At 52.9% G+C, this 17236-nt stretch overlaps 4 protein-coding genes across 4 annotated transcripts; 2 read left to right on the top strand and 2 right to left on the bottom strand.

Annotated features, from left to right (window-relative positions):
• Positions 1–9656: 9656 nt before the first annotated feature.
• JN550_001030 (uncharacterized protein) lies at positions 9657–10994 on the top strand (the record flags this gene model as incomplete). The annotated part of the gene is made up of 3 exons (XM_049308546.1): positions 9657–9697; positions 9760–10616; positions 10681–10994. The coding sequence occupies 3 exons, from the start codon at positions 9657–9659 to the stop codon at positions 10992–10994; spliced, it is 1212 nt and encodes a 403-aa protein (XP_049176936.1).
• Positions 10995–11599: 605 nt separating this feature from the next.
• Positions 11600–13044, bottom strand: JN550_001029 (uncharacterized protein; the record flags this gene model as incomplete). The annotated part of the gene is made up of 2 exons (XM_049308535.1): positions 11600–11674; positions 11746–13044. The coding sequence occupies 2 exons, from the start codon at positions 13042–13044 to the stop codon at positions 11600–11602; spliced, it is 1374 nt and encodes a 457-aa protein (XP_049176935.1).
• A 747-nt stretch (positions 13045–13791) lies between these two features.
• On the bottom strand, positions 13792–14952 carry JN550_001028 (uncharacterized protein; the record flags this gene model as incomplete). Its single annotated transcript, XM_049308524.1, has 4 exons — positions 13792–13983; positions 14034–14088; positions 14147–14331; positions 14407–14952. The coding sequence occupies 4 exons, from the start codon at positions 14950–14952 to the stop codon at positions 13792–13794; spliced, it is 978 nt and encodes a 325-aa protein (XP_049176934.1).
• Positions 14953–15213: 261 nt separating this feature from the next.
• Positions 15214–16848, top strand: JN550_001027 (uncharacterized protein; the record flags this gene model as incomplete). The annotated part of the gene is made up of 4 exons (XM_049308513.1): positions 15214–15285; positions 15339–15474; positions 15544–16449; positions 16508–16848. The coding sequence occupies 4 exons, from the start codon at positions 15214–15216 to the stop codon at positions 16846–16848; spliced, it is 1455 nt and encodes a 484-aa protein (XP_049176933.1).
• Between the last annotated feature and the right edge of the window lie 388 nt (positions 16849–17236).

The following is a 17236-nucleotide window of genomic DNA, read 5'->3' as shown; positions in this document are numbered from 1 at the left end:
CAGTCAATATCGTTTGTCTATTTTCCTCTCTACATGCCATGTATGCACAGCAATCAATCTGGTCGCGCCCGCTGAAAAGATCGGGCTTTCTTGCATATCTGCTCCAGTGTGACAACTGCGAATGGCTTCGACCACCTGTTCCGGGCGGGACCGCGGGGTGCCCGGACGTCAACTCCAGCCTATCTGCTGCGCAGGCTTGCTGCTCGTGTTGGTAACATGCATCTTCATGCCCGCCTATCCTATCTAGCCTTACAGCCAAAGCAGGAGCGGAAAGGACAGCAGCTGAAAAACTTCCCGGCCGTCTCCCAATTTTTCCCTAACAAGAGGCAATCCCAGGCGACCGTGTGGTGGTGTACGTTGGGGCCTGGGCGGCTGTGCTACGAAATACAACGTCGCTGGCAACAGAAGAACAAGGTGAAGTACGTATGTAACACTATGTACTGTTATCAAGATGAATGCACGACATGAACAGGATTGCTACCCTTTCAGTCAGCCCCGGACTTCCCCGGCATGTGCAGTGATTAGCCCTCTCCCTCTTTCTCGTGAGCCGTCCAATGCCCTTCCAGGGACTGGCATTTGCGAGGCGAAAGGAGCGGTGGGAGTCAGTCTCTGACCCCATTCATCTCCTCGAGGGCCAATATCATGGCATTATTGGGGGTGAGAGTTCTACGGCTCAGCCTCACTGGGGTCTCTGCTGACCGTTATCTTTGGGTGAGATTCAGCCCCTTGGGGTTTGGGGGTTGCGTTTTCGTCGGGTTGGGGCGGATGAAGACGGCGGAGCTGACGTGATCGCAGGCCGACCATGGACAAAAAAAAATTACCCCCAGACCCCCCAAGTTTTGCCCCAGACTGTATGAAACTACCTGGCTGTATGAGTGATGGGGAATCCTTGGCGGCAATCCACACAAGCGGGATTTCACGTCTTACCAACAACGCAGCATTCAGTAACTCGTAGTCCCCGTGAATTCCAGCGTTAGACCTACTCGTGCACGCGTTTCGGGCACTAACCAAGTAACGAGGCTGTTTTCCGCCCCAGCGGCTCCCTTCGATAAACAAGGTTTTCGTCCACGTCGATGGCCAGCCCCCTTGGTTCCAGGCGGTCCATATGATGTAAGTCAAACATGCGAGTGATGTGGTCAAGGACAGGCATTGTATTGCAAATTGCGGGGCTCCGCCGTCATTCCCGGATGCTGTAACTTGAAGATCGGGGTCCATCTGTACTATCGGAAGACTAAACATTAATCAACACTGACGTCTTAACCCTTAGAGCGTGAGTTGCCGGCTTCCTATCCAATGGAACGTGCAACAGGCTTGGTGCATTTGGAGCGCATTCCAGTTGCATCGCAAGAATGCAGGAGTCCTTAACTTCCAAGTTTCTTGGCCTCGTACATTCCGCAAGGCACTTATGATCCCGGTATACCTCCCTGTGGCAGAGTCTCGATTCGGTAGGCCTTATCCACTAGATTCTCCTTGGGGAGATACACCGAAATCGTGTCGATACACAGGCACTGTGATGCGTGCAACGCCGGGCGATCACAGCCACGCGTTCAGATACGTGCGAAAGACCGCAAGTGATCTTGCACATGAATGGTTACGCCGCCTGAGAGGTGAGCCCCCCTCCCCCAAGCATCCAACATGGCCTGACCTCATGCGATATCTGCTGCCAGGCCAGTCGCCATTGGGGTTGTGACTGGGGGTTGTACCACGGGAAGCGCGGGAGCTAGACAAGTGGTGACGAGCAGCACACGTCGAGCACGGGCAACGGAATCGCACGGATGAGCATAGTAAGTCTCAGGCAGCGTGGTGTGTTGAGCATCTGCCTTCACCGCAAGTTCCAAGACGCTGGGGGAAATGAAGAGGGTGTGAACCAAGAATACTATGCGACTGCTTCTAACTGACTGGGTTGGGGTCATGAAAGGTGACACTCTGGGCCCAACCAACTGCGCTCCGTGATCACTGGTCATTCCCCGTTTCTGGATGGCAAACGTGGGGTCAGCCCGCGCGGGATTCTTTTTGCTTGACACACGTACGCCAGCTGAGGGCCTTGCCATTATCGTCTTGCTTTTTCGGTACGTTATTTGGGGTCTAGTTTGATGGATGACAGCCCGATTCGCTGTACTAGCGCCTATGTCAATATTGGCGCCTATATACGAGAACTTGTTCTGAATCATCTACGACAACGCAGACCACCGACCATGCTGTCCAACTCATGGCAGCATCAACCGGGTGGGTCTGGGGTGATGTACCGAGGCGCGGATAATCTCTCTCAATACAAATCCCATTTTGTCCAAGAATAAGCCTGGGGGAGCACGTCGCCGGATGCATTCCTTTGCCCGAAACGTGTAAGCGAGCTGGAGATACGTACTAATTGCAGTCTCAAGAAGAATTGAATGTCTCAAACAGTTGGCAGCAGTTCGTGGGGGCACAAGATGATCAGAACATATGATCGACTCAACGCCGTCAAGGCGGTCGGTGAAACATGCGCGGTTTTGGCAAGTTTGACTATGTGGTTCAGACATGCAGCTCACCAGTTGGGCTTGTTGATCTGTCATTTCTAACGATCCGGTGGAGGTTCAAAGTGTTGCTCCAACGTCGACTATGCGTTGGTTATTCGGGGGAAACGCGTAAGATGAAATCATGGCACGATCAGGAGCCTGATGCTCAACATTGTTAAAGACTGACAGCTGAAGTGTTGGACTAGGCAGTGCAAGCTGATTGGAACCATTGGCACAAGATGGAGTGTAGCGGAGGATGTGCAACAGGGTTTGGCTTCCAGGGGCCCCCACGCCGCCCCGGGTTTTCGTTGCCCTGCAAACTGCCTATTCTGGCAACGAGGTAATCTACCCCACAACGCCAAACTATCGCTTCGCTCGTCCCCCATGGGGATCTTATGCAACTTATACGATCGGGACCATCTTCGCTGATCGCTCCCAGTTGACCTTCCGCAAGTGAGTACAGCAATACCGGTCTATTAGGATCTCTAAATCAAGCGGGTTTACTGCAGTTATTGGGATTTGAAGTTTGGCTTTGCCGGAACGCACGAAAAAGGGAGTGTGGCGTGCGATCCCGTGCTCCACGACAACGCCTCGAAGTCCTAGACGGTGTTCTCATGGGGAATGCACAAAACAAGGCCCCCTCGTACTATACTTCTCAGCTGAGCCCCCCTCTTGTTCACTAGGTTGCGGCTTGGGCGACAAGGGCACTGGCCGTCTAGTCGTAGCCTTTTGGGCTCCCGACCCGGTGCCCATTTTGGAACGACACTTGAGACCTGCCATCTAACCAGCCTAGTTGTCTATCTGGTCCGTCCAAGACCTTGGGGCGTATTTCGACACTCGATACAGGGCATAGCGTGGAAGCAGAAGTCAAGTCGCTCGAATCATCAAACCAGATTCGTAAGATCTTCCAACCAATGGTGGATGGGAAACCGTCCCAAGCCGGCATTTCGGTTCCAAGCCCCGGTTGCAGGGGAGCGTCCAGGGCATGGCGTGCAAAGCGGATTGAGCGGGATCGACAACCTCACACGCAGTCTGCCGCCTTTGATTTCTCTGTTGAATTCCGGATCTACGAACGCCTGATCAGAGTGTCAGAAAGTTCTATCCATCAATCGAGAACCGTGTAAGCGGGCTCACCGATTTGAATGTGGCATCACACCTGCACCGGAAGCTAGGGGCGGCTTACTGATGACCCCAAGCGGTAGCACCTACCGTTGCAGATTATCCCTGGGTGGCAAGCATTTCCGTCTGCATGCCTATATTGCACGGTGAGCAAGCCGCTTTGCCTTCCCGTGCGCACCTCAAGCGGTCCGACATGATGGAAGCAATCGAGATCAACAAAGATGTCGGAGGAGATACAGCAATCTAGGCTTTCCCAGCAGACTACGGGTCCCTTGTGAATGTGGTTGTTGTGGATGGTGCGCCTAACACAGGCTATCGGTCTATCTTTGCGCCAGGAATCCCAAACCCCATTCTTCTCGACTACGTGGTGGCACCGTGAGGGCCCGCAGGCCACGATGCTATTTCGAGATACCCTACGGAGCGCCTTCACCATTCATCTTGATACAACGCCTGTTGCAACCCGCAGTGCGGCGTTGGCTAACTGGGGTCTAGGAGTTCATCCTATCTCTGAAGTGCTCTTGGCCAATCACAATATTCTGGCCGTCTATCAGAAAGTTGTGGGCATGGACGTGCTAACATGAGGGTATGATCTGGTCCAGTCAAACCCCGAGGAGTGACTCGCTTATGAAGTGCCGCTGCCTAGATATTACTCCAAGACGTCTGGCCGAGTCTAGCGACCGCCACTCCAACTCTCGAGCTGCCTTGCATCATACCTAGGTACAATTAGATGCGATATACGGATGTCATCGTTCAACACCGTTTGAGTGGGCAAGTCCTAGGACCCAAGCAGTAGACCTTGAGTAAGTTCTAAGTCGCTAAACTATCTAGATCACTGTCATTGACTTTCCAGATTCCCAGTCTCCGGGTTGAGGCGAGGCTTGTACCCATGATCTGCTCCAGAACCGCTCTGGCTGTTGCAAACTTCTGTCCCTTCGACGCAGATGAAATAGGCAGGAGTGCAATAGCATTTAGTCGAAGAATTTGGTCAACCCGGTTTATTGACTCAAGCTCCATGTTCTAGTTGCTCGCCCAACCTGTTAGCACGCCATCCCCTGCTGGGCCATCAAGGTACACATTTTTATTGTGTATTTGACTAAGAGTGACCTATTGCGGTAAAAACGATCTCTGGCATGTGCCCAGCCCAAGTCTTCAGGCGCGCGGATAAAACGTTGAAATTTCCCACCGGGAAATAACTCCGTAACCCTGGCACCCCCCAGGGCTCTTATCGTGTTCTAACAAGGGGTCCAGAGCCTAGACTCGGTTCCCCAATTCCTTAACTCCAAGCCAACACCGGTAGCGTGGTAAATGACATCAGCCTCAGTGGGTTGTAGACTTGCTTACCCCTACTAAGCAGGGCTATAACACAGGGGATCCGGTTATAGTTGATATTTTTCCACTAATCACAGTACTTTCACAGCTGCGCAAATTGGAAGACAGACTGCCAGCCAAGAGTTCCAGAAAAAGATCTGTGTCGGATCGCTGCATCTTTTTCCTGCAGGGTTCAGATGGTAGCTTGGTTCAATTGGAGAACAATAGAAGAACTACGAGTTAGCTGTTAACGGCCAGATCGGATTTCTTGGTTCAAAATTATAAGTCGACTAATCCGGACTGGTCAACATTGTATCCATCGCTGCTTCCGGCTGCCTATGCACCCACCTGCGGCCATCTCTCAATAGGTCAAGTCGAGCTTTACATCCGGCACAATCAGGGTGGCATGGAAATTTATAGTTTGCTATGTGGAGGTGCATTCCACCTGCAGCAACTCCGCAAGGGACGTTTCAGTTTTACGGGCATATCCATCAGGATGTAGACTGCATTCTCGTCCTTAGGATATGATAAGGTTGCATCATTTGAATGGCATATTCAGCCATGTGTGCTCCAGGCTGGACTGGATTCTGCCGTCTTGAATACCTCCCCGGAGTGAGCGCATCTTCTCAGAGGCTCAGGGGCGTGAAAGTAAACAATCCCTTGCCTCTGCAGCTCCGATTTGGCGCAATTGAGACCCATGAAGATTGCAGCTTCAGAGCCGCAATTTATCTCACATGGCATATAGAACAAAGGAAAACCTATTGCCTTATTAACAAGCAACCAGCACCTCAATTGAGTCGTGAGGGGAAGCCTGTCAAGGTTGCATCGCCCCTCACGGCCATGCCAGAAGAGCTGCCTCTTCTTTACCAAGTCCATCTCCTGGCTTCTGGTCTAATGCCGTGTAACATCCACGAATTGTACTGTGCCTGGGATACACGACGGCCACCCAAGTTAGTTCCCAAACGCAGGCCAGGTTGATCGTTCCTGACAAAGTGACAGGACCTCTCAATCCAAGTCCGTTACATCGTTACTGCATTTCGGAACGTCCCAACTTCCCGCTTAAGCCGCCCGCCGCTGCGCTCCCCCTACCTCTACCACCCTCATACTTCCGGAACGCAGGGCACCAGCATCCGCGGTTGCGCGGGGATGGGGTGAACTCGGTCAAGCTTTGCATGCTCCTCAAATCCTAGTCTGCATACGCAAGCGACCCGATCTCCGACCTCACCGTGTTGTATAACCTCCAGGATCTACACAGGCATCTATATTTCTTGGATATTCCACACCATCTCGCACTAGGTATGCAACCTCGCACTACATCGGTACTCGGCAAGCAAGCCAGTTGGAGAAACCCAGCATCTGATGAATGCGTGAACAAGACGCCCACACCAATCTCTGTACGAGCAATTACCCATTGTTTTCATTCCCATAATTGGTTACATGTGGCATTTCGGCCCGTTGATTCTACCGTTTGCTCCATAGGAGCTCGTCGCACACTCCTTCGCGTTACTCAAGATTTCGAGAAGAAGCCATAGATTATGCCGTGAGGCCGCCGGCCAGCCGGACGGGCTCGAAGCAGCGGAGTTTCTCTCGCTACAGCGGGCCCGGCTCAACTGCCTGTCCTCTGACGACGGCACGGTATGTATGGTAAGGGGCCTGGCCACCGACGATCACAACGGTGGGTACAGGTGAAGGCTTCTCAAATTGTCTAAGAGCTTGATCTGGATAGTTGGAAAGCAGTTTCACATGCATTTCTGCACCCCTGATGTATGTAGGTCGGCCGTGGCTGATGCTAGGTTCGGTAGGCAAGTTCAACCGCTAAAATCCATTCTCTTCTGTCGTATGATCGATAGCCGATATAATCCCCATCAGCCAATGGTTGGCTGTGTCTGTCAGTCTTAGACCGATCTAAGACGATATAGTTCAAGCCCGCCAAACGTTCGCGACAGTCCCCCTTTGACGTGATGCTACATGCTGCTTTACTGTGCGGCATTTGACAAGCTCTAATCACATTAAATCATTGTGCGCACGCAGATCACAAAGCTGCTTGGTGCAACTGCGGAGGATATTCTAAGGCCACACCCCTCATGAGACTCTGGAGTGATGTTGACAGTCATTAGGTCATTCCTTCATATGTCTATCGTGTTAGTGCAGAAGTTCCCTACTTGTTCTCCAACAGGCCTACACGGTTCAGAGCCTATGGCGATGCCTAGAAACTTGATAACAAGATTAGTTACACCGCAAATTTCTACACTTGAAACAGATCTCCCCAGACTTGATAGTTTATGCACTGCCATTATGGCCTCTCACCAGTATTACCGCGGAAAAGTGGTGTGAATGGCAATTCCCTGTTGTTCTTTAGTCCACCTCAAAGACTTAACAGGTTCCTATTCATTGCGCACATAAGGTCGAACGCGGCCAGGATGTGCAATCAGCATCGGGACTTGATTGCCACTTTTCAAAACAATCACCCATAGCGCTTCACTGTGGATGATCTGAACGGGAGGACTAGCTTGAGACAGTCGTCCGCCAAGTGTCTATTATTCACCTCATAAGAAATTATTTCTTAGTCTTTCAACTGAACTGGAAAGAAGTGTACCAGGGGTACCAATCATAAGGCGGCTGGTTGGGCGAAGACAAGGCTTTATTTGATGTTTCCAATAATGGTACGAACATTTGGTTCTCTTAGATTGGCAAGAAAACAGTTGATGTCCTTTTATTCCCATCATATTCAACTCCCACATCGTTCCGGCATACTCTCAGTTCAGCTAGAAATTCCTGGCGGAGGTAAAAGCAATGGCAAAGAGAGAATTCAGAGCATCCAACGGTTCTCAATGTTTCGCTCGTAAAACGTATTTTGCTCGTATGCATACTTGCCTTAACGTAGTGTTGTGAAATCAATAGGACTGAGGGTGTAACTCTATGTAGCTGTGGAAACTGAGACCACTATCCTGCTAAACAGTAAGGAATCTATCCAGGGATGAGATGGGGTACTCATTGTGCATTTCTTGGAGGTCCGTACTTAATCTAAAAGCGAGGAGAGGCATACTTACCAGATATGGTGACAGTAGCCCTCTATTTCTCATACGATATGGACCTCCAAGGAGACGCCACTCCCCGAATAAGGGAATCAGAGCTCTTCCTCTGCATAATCATATTACTTGTAGAAATAAGAATGGCATTCAATCGTATAGTACCGCCGCAGCAAGCAGACAGCTTCTGATAAAAGTCACCTCGCTGACTTGAGTTGATAACATTCGGGTAGACACCATGTACCAGTGACAAACACCAACTCGCAGATATTCGACAACAAATATGTTATCGACTGATATATACTTCTCCCATCTTGCAGCTAAGCGCGTCGGCGATGGTCTCGAGGGATGCTACTTCCTTACAATCAGTCATTCATACATTCCGACATGTACTCATGGTGAGTGCTATTGACCCAAAGCAAAATTTTCTGTGGTTCCAGCGAAGGTCGAAGACTGTGGTTGTCAGAAAGAGCTACACAATATCACGAAATTTGTTACCAGTTCTGTCTGCGATAACCCTCTTACAGTACCGAAAATGACGATAGAGGACACAACTTGTCATATTCACCGTCACTTCAGCCGGTTCTGAGAGATTCAAAGCCGCGTCCAGGACTGAATAATCACCGGTCGCAGGCCCTGGCTTTGGTTAGGATATTCAAAGATGTGATGAGTACACGCTTGTCTCCGTATATTCCAATTTTCAGGCTCACACTGAGTGTACGCCAGCCGACCTGAGAAACACTCGCCGCCACCAGATGGCTTGCATGTCAATGAAGTTAGACCTATTGGATTTTGTGAAGGATACTCTTATAAAGTTGCGGCAAATGTACCTTTCATAGCTCTCGGGAAGAGAGATACGCACTACCTTATCACAAGCCATTCCTCACTGATGAAGACTCGACTCTTGACTCTGGAAGATCCTGGGATGCAAATACGTGGCCATGACCACGCCGCTAAGCAGAACATACAGCACCTTGGACTGATATCCAGCTATTACACGACGATTAGACGTTAATTTCTAACCTGGACGATTCAGAAAGGTTTCCTGACCAGACTGGTTGCGCCATTCTCGCTGTTTCTGCTCAGAGGTCGGTGCTCTGATGATGGGCCCATTGCTGGTGGAGCGTACGCACGGTCCAGTAGCTTAACGTCGACTGGTTGAGGGCACCCTGCGGCACTTGTGGCACCTGCCATCCAACATCATCAGTTCCTTCTGCGAGAAAAGTTGACCTGGAATATCAATCACCGGGCAACGTATCTCATCAATGCGGCGTTCAGTGAGCGAGTTTCTCATCGCAATACTATCTCCTCATTGAAAAACAACACAGCCTTTGAGATCAAGTCAAAGCTTCGATAGGAACCCGCCTTATCATTGATTCTAGCTCAATCACGCCAGCTGCCTGGCAGCGACCGAAGCGCAGCGGCCTCAGTGCTGTGAGTACAGGTAAGAACGGCTCTGATTGCATCCCGATTCCCGCCTTTTACCTGTGACTCACGATCATTCCATCACATAATCTGAGTACAGCGGTTTACTGGGGATATTTTATTCGAGAGCCTCTTTTTGTCGCATCGGCCGAGGTGACTGCTGTCTCATTCAGCTTGGCAACTTTCTGAGTGCTCTCTCTGGAGCCGACTTCTACGTGGCCAATATGATTTCACAACCTGCAAAGCTGCCAAGAACTAATCCGAACGACAGACAATCAAGATGGCCTCCGAATCCCATGAAGGAACCAAATTCTCCTGGCTGTACGTCTGCAACCCATATAGCTCTCTTACAGGCAGCCCGCAGTTCACTAAACATGCGCTAGCGAGCCACATCCCTTGTTCGCCATCGTCCTCGTTGGTCCCGACGAGACGCCCTTTGGAATCCAGAAGGACTTCCTGTGCGCCAAGTCAAAGCATTACCGCGAGTATTTCTCTGGACAAAGTGAGCAGCAGCTCGAAAGCATTATCAAGCTACCCGAGACGTCGGCCGAAGTCTTCGGCCTGGCACAGAGCTTCCTCTATACAGGCAAATTCTGCTCTGAATCAGAGACTCTTCCCGGATACGATGTGCTCATTGCAGTCTGGAAATTAGGGGATCAACTCGGTATCGAAGGCCTCTGCGAGGAAGCCCTCGAGGCCATGACAGAATGCCGACGACTCACCCACAGTATACCAGCCACGCCTTTGCTTGTGCAGGTGTGGAAGGATACACCGGAGGGTTCTGATATTCGCAAGCTCTTGCTGACGTGGGCCGCGGAGTATATCCGTTCTTCAGAGTCGCGCAGTGAGTTCAGCAAGTCGCTGCCGCAAGAAGTACTCAGTGAGCTTGTCGTCGCGATGAGCCATCTCAATTCAACACCCGTCATCCAGGTCAGTAGTACGTCGTCAGCCGACGGAACGACGCAGCGCAAGAATGTCCACTATCTTGATGCCGACGAGGATGACCATGTGCGCCGGGAGAAAGCAGCAAAACACCGATATTCCGATGCAGGGCCGAGAGGGTCCGCCGAAGAAGATCAGAAGTCTAAGCCGGGACGCAAACCAGGACCGCGGACTTCGTTACCTAACATCAAGCACGTGAAAAGCCGCAAAACAAGTCTGAACTTCTCCGGAGACTTTCAACCAACAAAGGAGCAGAAGCTCAATTTCTGCGCCGATCTCTTGATGCGGATGCTATCTGGTCCAGGCAAGCAAATATATTGCAGTCAATGTGAGCGTATTGAGCCTGTGCTAACTAGTGCCAGGCTTCTGGACACGCCTGGTCGGTCCTTTCCGCGAGGCAGTCAAACCAGTGGAGGATGGCGTGCCTGACTACCTTGATAAGGTCTCCAAGCCTATGGACCTCGGCACTGTCAAAAGCAAAATGGACAACAAAGAGTACAACGATGAGGAGGAATTTCTGGCCGATATTCGCCAGATATTTGAAAACTGTTTCACATACTGGACCAGCAAAGATCCCATGTGGGCGACCTGTGTCAAGTTTCAGAAGACATTTGAGGAGAAGTACGCGGGTATGAACAAGTGGATTGCCAAGATGGACGGGGATGAGGCTGTTTAACTGTACGATTGAGTATCATATTTCTTGCCAGGTGTGTTACTAAGTGTTATCTGGACGACCAGATGTCTCGGGACGAATAAGGGTGCGCGATCACTATGGCTTTACAAAGCCTCAGTGCCGGATGGATTTAGATATTAAATATGGGGTAACCGCTAAATCTGCTCGTCATGGGCTTTCGAGTTTGTTCTGTATGCGCGTCAACAGAAACAGTTGGAGCAGAGCTTTTCTTTCTGTTGCTCGCTCTTTCTGCGGAGTAATCGGAGTCTTTGCAGGATCTGGCAAAGTTCAATAGCACACAGAACTTGTGTTATTGCTTATACCCAGTCTTGAGGCTCGTTGTGAAGAATAGTGATATGATTCACACGGCTTTTTATGGTAATTGGACATTGGGACTTCCGGTCCCGGATGTGAATCAATCACGACACTGCCTTGACAGGTTGTACGCTCTTCGACTACTAAAATCACCCCTACCATACGGTGAATTCATCGATTCGTGTAACATGTCTATATTTTGTCTCATCTAACTGGTCATGCAGTGTATCTTTATTTGTCGGATGCCCCCCAACGGCACAAGAAAATCCCAGCGCAGCTGATTTTCACCGCGACTATTTACATGCCTGGCTAGCCATTAAGCTGCCCACTACGGTAAACGAGAGTACCGGCGAAATAAGATACGAAATCTAAGTTTCAATTAGCTCTGCTCTTCTGCGGGTTTAGATCAGAATGATGTTGGAACTAATCGTATACTCACCGTTAGAATCTTGGAGATCGCAGCCTCCTCCCCGTCCTCGACGTCACTCACTTGCACCATGGCCACCAGCTTCGAGGCCGGTGGGCCTGCCGGCATCAGCATCATGGTGAACCAGAGCATGGGGTCAGAGCCCAGCACGTCGGTCCGGGACGCCAGCGCGTATACAAGCGCAATGGACACCGCGGGCCACAGCACGAAGCGAACCAAAAGTACGTACGCTACCGTGGCCTTCGGCACCCCGCTGCCGGGGCTAGATTGTTTCTGCTTGCGCGACTCGGTGACTGCTGTGTAGAGAGACACGCCGGCGACGAAGACGGGCAGCGGCACGAAGACATTGCCGATGTTCTTCAACGAAGCCGTCAGCCAGGCCGTGAAGATGCCGCCTGATGATGTTTCAGCGAAGAAGGCCTTGTGCAGCGCTGGCACCAGCCCGACAATGACGCCGGCGATGGCACCCAGGAATGGCGCGTTGAAGAAGTCCGCCAGCAGCACGAGCCACCACCTCGTTCGGGGCCCGAAGGTAGACCAACGCTTTAGTGGGATGACGTAGACCCGGCGGTCCTTGGATTCCGGCCTTGGCCGTGACGAGCGCCGGCGGATGGACGGGAAGAAGGAAGACGGGGAGGACGAGGGCTTAGGGACGCTCAGCGTGAGGTCGCGGTCCAACAACGCCGTGTGCTCGTCAGCTTCGCTGTCCGCGCCATCCTCTTGGATGCCCCTATTTTCTCCGTCTTGACCCGACTTATCTTCCTCTTCCTCGTCGTCATCCTCCGGCCCATGCTCCGAATCGATGAGTCTAGGACCCACGGCAAAGGTTAGACAGCTCGAAACAGTGGCGTAGACGAGGAAGTACGCCTTGGCCCTCTCGACGGCGGCGGCCGTGCTCTCGCCGCCGCCCTTGAGCGAGTCTAGGATGCCGGTGTCGTCCAGGGCACCGATCAGGAGCAACGGGTAGCTGGTCGAGTTGTTGAACATGACGGCGACGGTGACCCAGTCGGGCATGCCCAGGACGAGGTGGGCCAGCAGGCCCAGCAGGAAGGAGACGAGGTGGCAGGCGAGGGCCCAGACCAGCACGACTGCGTAGCTGCCACCGGCGCCGGCGTCGAGCTGCGAGCCGATCTTGACGAACAGCAGCGCCGGGAGGAAGACGCGCACGCAGATCCGCGAGATGGCCTTGGTGCTCTTGGCGTCGAGGATCCGCAGCTTGGCCGCCGCGGCGCCGTACGATATCACCAGCAGCACCGACACGCTGGCCTGGATGGCGGCCAGGAAGGACTCGAGGAGTCCGGTCGGAGCCATCTCGAGAGTATATTTGGGAGGTTTGGGACGGGTGCTACATGAGCACGCGACCAATTGGGGCGGACATAGCCAACTTGTATAGTTTATATATCAGTACCAAGAGGCTAGTGGCATAGTCTACATGGGGTCCCTGGACGACGGGTCAATTGCTCCTGCGCGGCGTTTATAACGTCATCGTATGGACGATTGGGCTGTAGTGTCAAATTGTGAAGCGCCGAGTCTGAAAAATCCCGTACCAAGAAGCCAAGTCTTTGAAATCAAGGTCCGTCGATGTCTTGGTATCTCGTTAAAATTTGGTGGACTATGCAAATGGGCAGACTTCACGAAGTTGCTGTATGCAATACATGCAAATCGTGATCTTGCCCTGGCACAAGGCTTCATTGCCGCGATGCCAAATATGTACTAGCTGCACGGTAGAGAGACTATATATGCATTCACACCAATTGCGAACTCATGCGAGTCTCAGGCCAGTCTCAGGGGCTTGTTTTGCAAGCTCCCGTTTGGTGTCGAGCATCATTTCCGCTTGCCTATGCCGTTCTTGAGCTGGACCGGGCCGTGTCCTGAAGTTGCCCGTCATATGAACATCTCACACCTAGGTGAAAGCAAGCCCCGTGAAAGCAAGCCCAAGCATGTTCATTCGCAGTTCATTCGCATTGTGATGCGTCCCTGGCTCCCTTTTGAGTTTCAGCCAGAAACTCCGTAGATCCGTCACTATCCATACACAATCGTACACATCACGCTGGCAAATCAGTTCCAGCTGACGCCAAAAAGCCTGTACTTCTTAGACCCATCACCTGATGATTTAGTGTCGGCGTTTTCAAGATAGAGGCGTGTATGCCCGGGAACATCGAGATATAGATATTTGTAGAGGAACTCGGAGCCGCCAGCACGCTTTGTGAGATGCACGTTGACCGTTCCCCGGTTGAGGGGCCCTTCCACCTGGGGTATCATGAGCATGAGGAGGTTCCAGCGGCTGATGAGTTACGTACGTAGAAGTGCAGCATTATATGCTCGTTTCCCTGGCCATCGGTCTTGTGGGTCGCCCTTCATAGTGTTGTCAGCCTATCCACCCCCATGAAGACTTAAACGCTGTGAGACGTACGCAATGGGCCGCGCGCGCCGCCATTTGTTGTATGTCTCCTCTCCGTGCGCCGTAATCTTCTTCGCATCCCCGAGCAGTGACAGGCAGGCAGGGTCCTGCTTTATGCGGTCGACGGCGCGGTTGAAGTATGCGGTCTTGCTGTCGGGCGAGAAGACGTCTTGGTATAGGAAGTACCCGACTCCGCCCTATATGTGCGTGTTCGTATCAGCGGCTGCCGTATGGGTAGGGGAAGTCTCTCGTGTCGGGAGTGTTCCGCTTACCGTCAGCACCACGCCAGTCACAATGAGGCCGAAGTTGAAGGATTGCTGGGTTGCCCTTGCCGTCTTCTCCCCAGCGGACAATTGATGCCACGGGACTTGCCCGTCGTCGTTGAAGGGCGTCACGGTCCTCCGCCGGGTGGTAGACGTCGTGGTCGTGCCGAGTCCATGCTGGGTGGCATAGCTCCTGCGAGCAAGAAAGGGACGCAGCTGGGGTGCAGGGGCGTTGAGCGTCGTCGGGCGAACAAGGAGCTTCATGCTGGAGGCGCGCCGTCCATCTGAGGACGGATCGGTGGACAGGTAGCTAGCTCGTGGGTCGGTGGGTGGGTGCTCGTCGTCAAAGAATAATATAAAGAGACAAAGCGTTCCTTCTGTCAGTCCACCCCGGGCGAAATCGAAAGCTTCCGTAGCTGCAGGCACGATCGTCACTGCTGTGGGGTCGTACGGGCTAGTCCTCTCTGGTACTAGCTCCCACCTTGGGCTCGGTCCTGGCGGGTCCGGCTGGCCTCTGTGTGGCCTGTGGCCTGTGGCCTGTGGGCGGGCTGGCATCAGGCGGGTGGCAGCCAATTCTTTGAAAGTGGCATCTCCCGAGTGAATATGTGGCCCATCTCCTGAATTCCCGATACCGCCCAAAGAGCCGCCCGACTCAGCACTCTTCTCCTGTCTCCCCCAAGGACTGCATCCGCATCACGACCCGGACGCCCTTGATTCACAGCGTGTGCACACGACCACACGTTCCTCCCAGGCCCAGACCGCTCTCCTTGCTTCGATACTCCCAGCGCCACAACTAGCCCAGGAGGGGTCGCCAAGATGAGCGCACTCGCGACCAAGCAGCAGTCGCAAAAGCTGTTCGAGAAGTTGAAGGGCAAGCAGGCCAACAAGGTATGCACATCGCCCGTGGACGGTCTCGCCCGCCTGCTTACACGCCCCCCCAGATCTGCTTCGACTGCGGCGCCAAAAACCCGACCTGGACCTCAGTCCCCTTCGGCATCTACCTGTGCCTCGACTGCTCCTCCAACCACCGAAACCTCGGTGTCCATATCTCCTTTGTTCGATCGACAAACCTCGACCGTACGTAGCCAGTCGCCTGGACTCGTGAGGAGCCCCCGCTTGCCGTGGACACTGACTGACATGCAACAGAGTGGCAATGGGACCAGTTGCGTGTGATGAAGGTGGGTGGCAATGAGTCGGCCACCAAGTACTTCCGCGCAAACGGCGGAAGCGCCGCGCTTGCCAGCAAGGACCCCAAGACCAAGTATCAATCCGCCGCCGCTACCAAGTACAAGGAGGAGCTCAAGAAGCGCGCCGCCAGGGACGCCCTCGAATACCCCGATGAAGTCGTTATCACCGATGTTCCTGATGCCGACGGCTCCTCCACCCCGGCCGGCGAGCCGAGCGACGACTTCTTCTCCTCGTGGGACAAGCCCGCCATCAAGCGCCCGACGCCCCCCGTCTCCCGAACTGCGACACCTCCTGTCGTGGGCCGGACGCCGTCTCCCTTCCTGACTGCCGGCTCCAACGGCAAGGACATCTCGCGCTCGGCCTCTCCTCTGTCCAAGACGGAATCCACCGAGGCCAAGCCGGCCGCCAGCCGCATCACCACCTCGGCTGCGCTGCGGAAGACTGGCCCCGGTGCCACTGGTGCGCGCAAGACGAACGTGCTCGGTGCAAAGAAGACTACCAAGCTCGGTGCTAAGAAGGTTACCGGCGATCTCATTGATTTCGACGAGGCCGAGAAAAAGGCCAAGGAGGAGGCAGAGAGGATCGCGAAGCTTGGATACGACCCCGAAGCAGAGGAGGCCGAGGCGAACAAGGCTCCTGTTGCGAAGAACGAAGCTAGCAATGTCGTGTCTCCTACCCCTATTAGCCCCCGCGCAGCTGGCCACTCGAGGGAAAAGTCGGCCGCCGAGGTTGAGCGCCTAGGTATGGGCTTTGGCCGACTCGGCTTTGGCCAGGTTGGCGGCGGCAAGGCGGCAGCTGCCCCGGCTGCCAAGAAGAACGCCGGCGGCTTTGGGTCGGTTGGCCCTGTCAAGGCTGCAGTTGAAGGTGAGTGCCACTTGTCTTCCATCACGGATCCCTCTTCCCTGCGCTAACAAAGTCACAGATGACGATGAGAAGTATGCCCGCAACAAGTTTGGCACCCAGAAGGGTATCTCTTCAGATGAATTCTTTGGAAGGGGCAACTTCGATTCCAACGCCCAATCAGAAGCCAAGAACCGCTTGCAAGGTTTCGAGGGTGCTACAGCAATTTCTTCGAACGCTTACTTCGGAAGACCCGAGGAAGAAGACATCGGTGACGATTACGGCGACTTGGAGTCAGCTGCCAAGGACTTCGTTCGCAAGTTCGGTATCACTGCTGGCGATGACCTTGAGAACTTGACCAGTGCCCTCGGCGAGGGCGCAACTCGGTTGCAGGGAGCTATTCGGAACTACCTGGGCAACTAGGTGGCTGTTGCCAGCGAATGGTTTTTATGTTTCTGCCCGGCTACTTTGATCGTTACTATTATGGGCATGGCCAAAACACTCATGCTAAAAGCCGACATAAAGAGACTAGGCAACTAGTATGGCCAGGATGATCTGGATCTTCATGACTCGAGAGGGCCTGCCGATACGGGACTAGGAAATGATATCAACGAGAGCATGAGATTGCAAGCAAAAGTGATGCGGAGGGTAGAAGGCTTGTCACGCTACTCTACTTAATGTTGGTTAGATAGAGAAACAGGCGTCTTTAATATGATTTGTATTCATCTAGATCCATGTTGAATTTGAAAGAGCTAAAGTGCCTTTACTCACTTCATGGGTAAACTATACTGAAATACATAATTTTAGGCCT

This window comes from Neoarthrinium moseri (genome assembly GCF_022829205.1).
Source record: "Neoarthrinium moseri strain CBS 164.80 chromosome Unknown scaffold2_Wmoseri_CBS_16480, whole genome shotgun sequence".
Classification (NCBI taxonomy): domain Eukaryota; kingdom Fungi; phylum Ascomycota; class Sordariomycetes; order Amphisphaeriales; family Apiosporaceae; genus Neoarthrinium; species Neoarthrinium moseri.
Note: the sequence above shows the minus strand (reverse complement) of the source record. Positions and strands in the feature narration are given on the sequence as shown.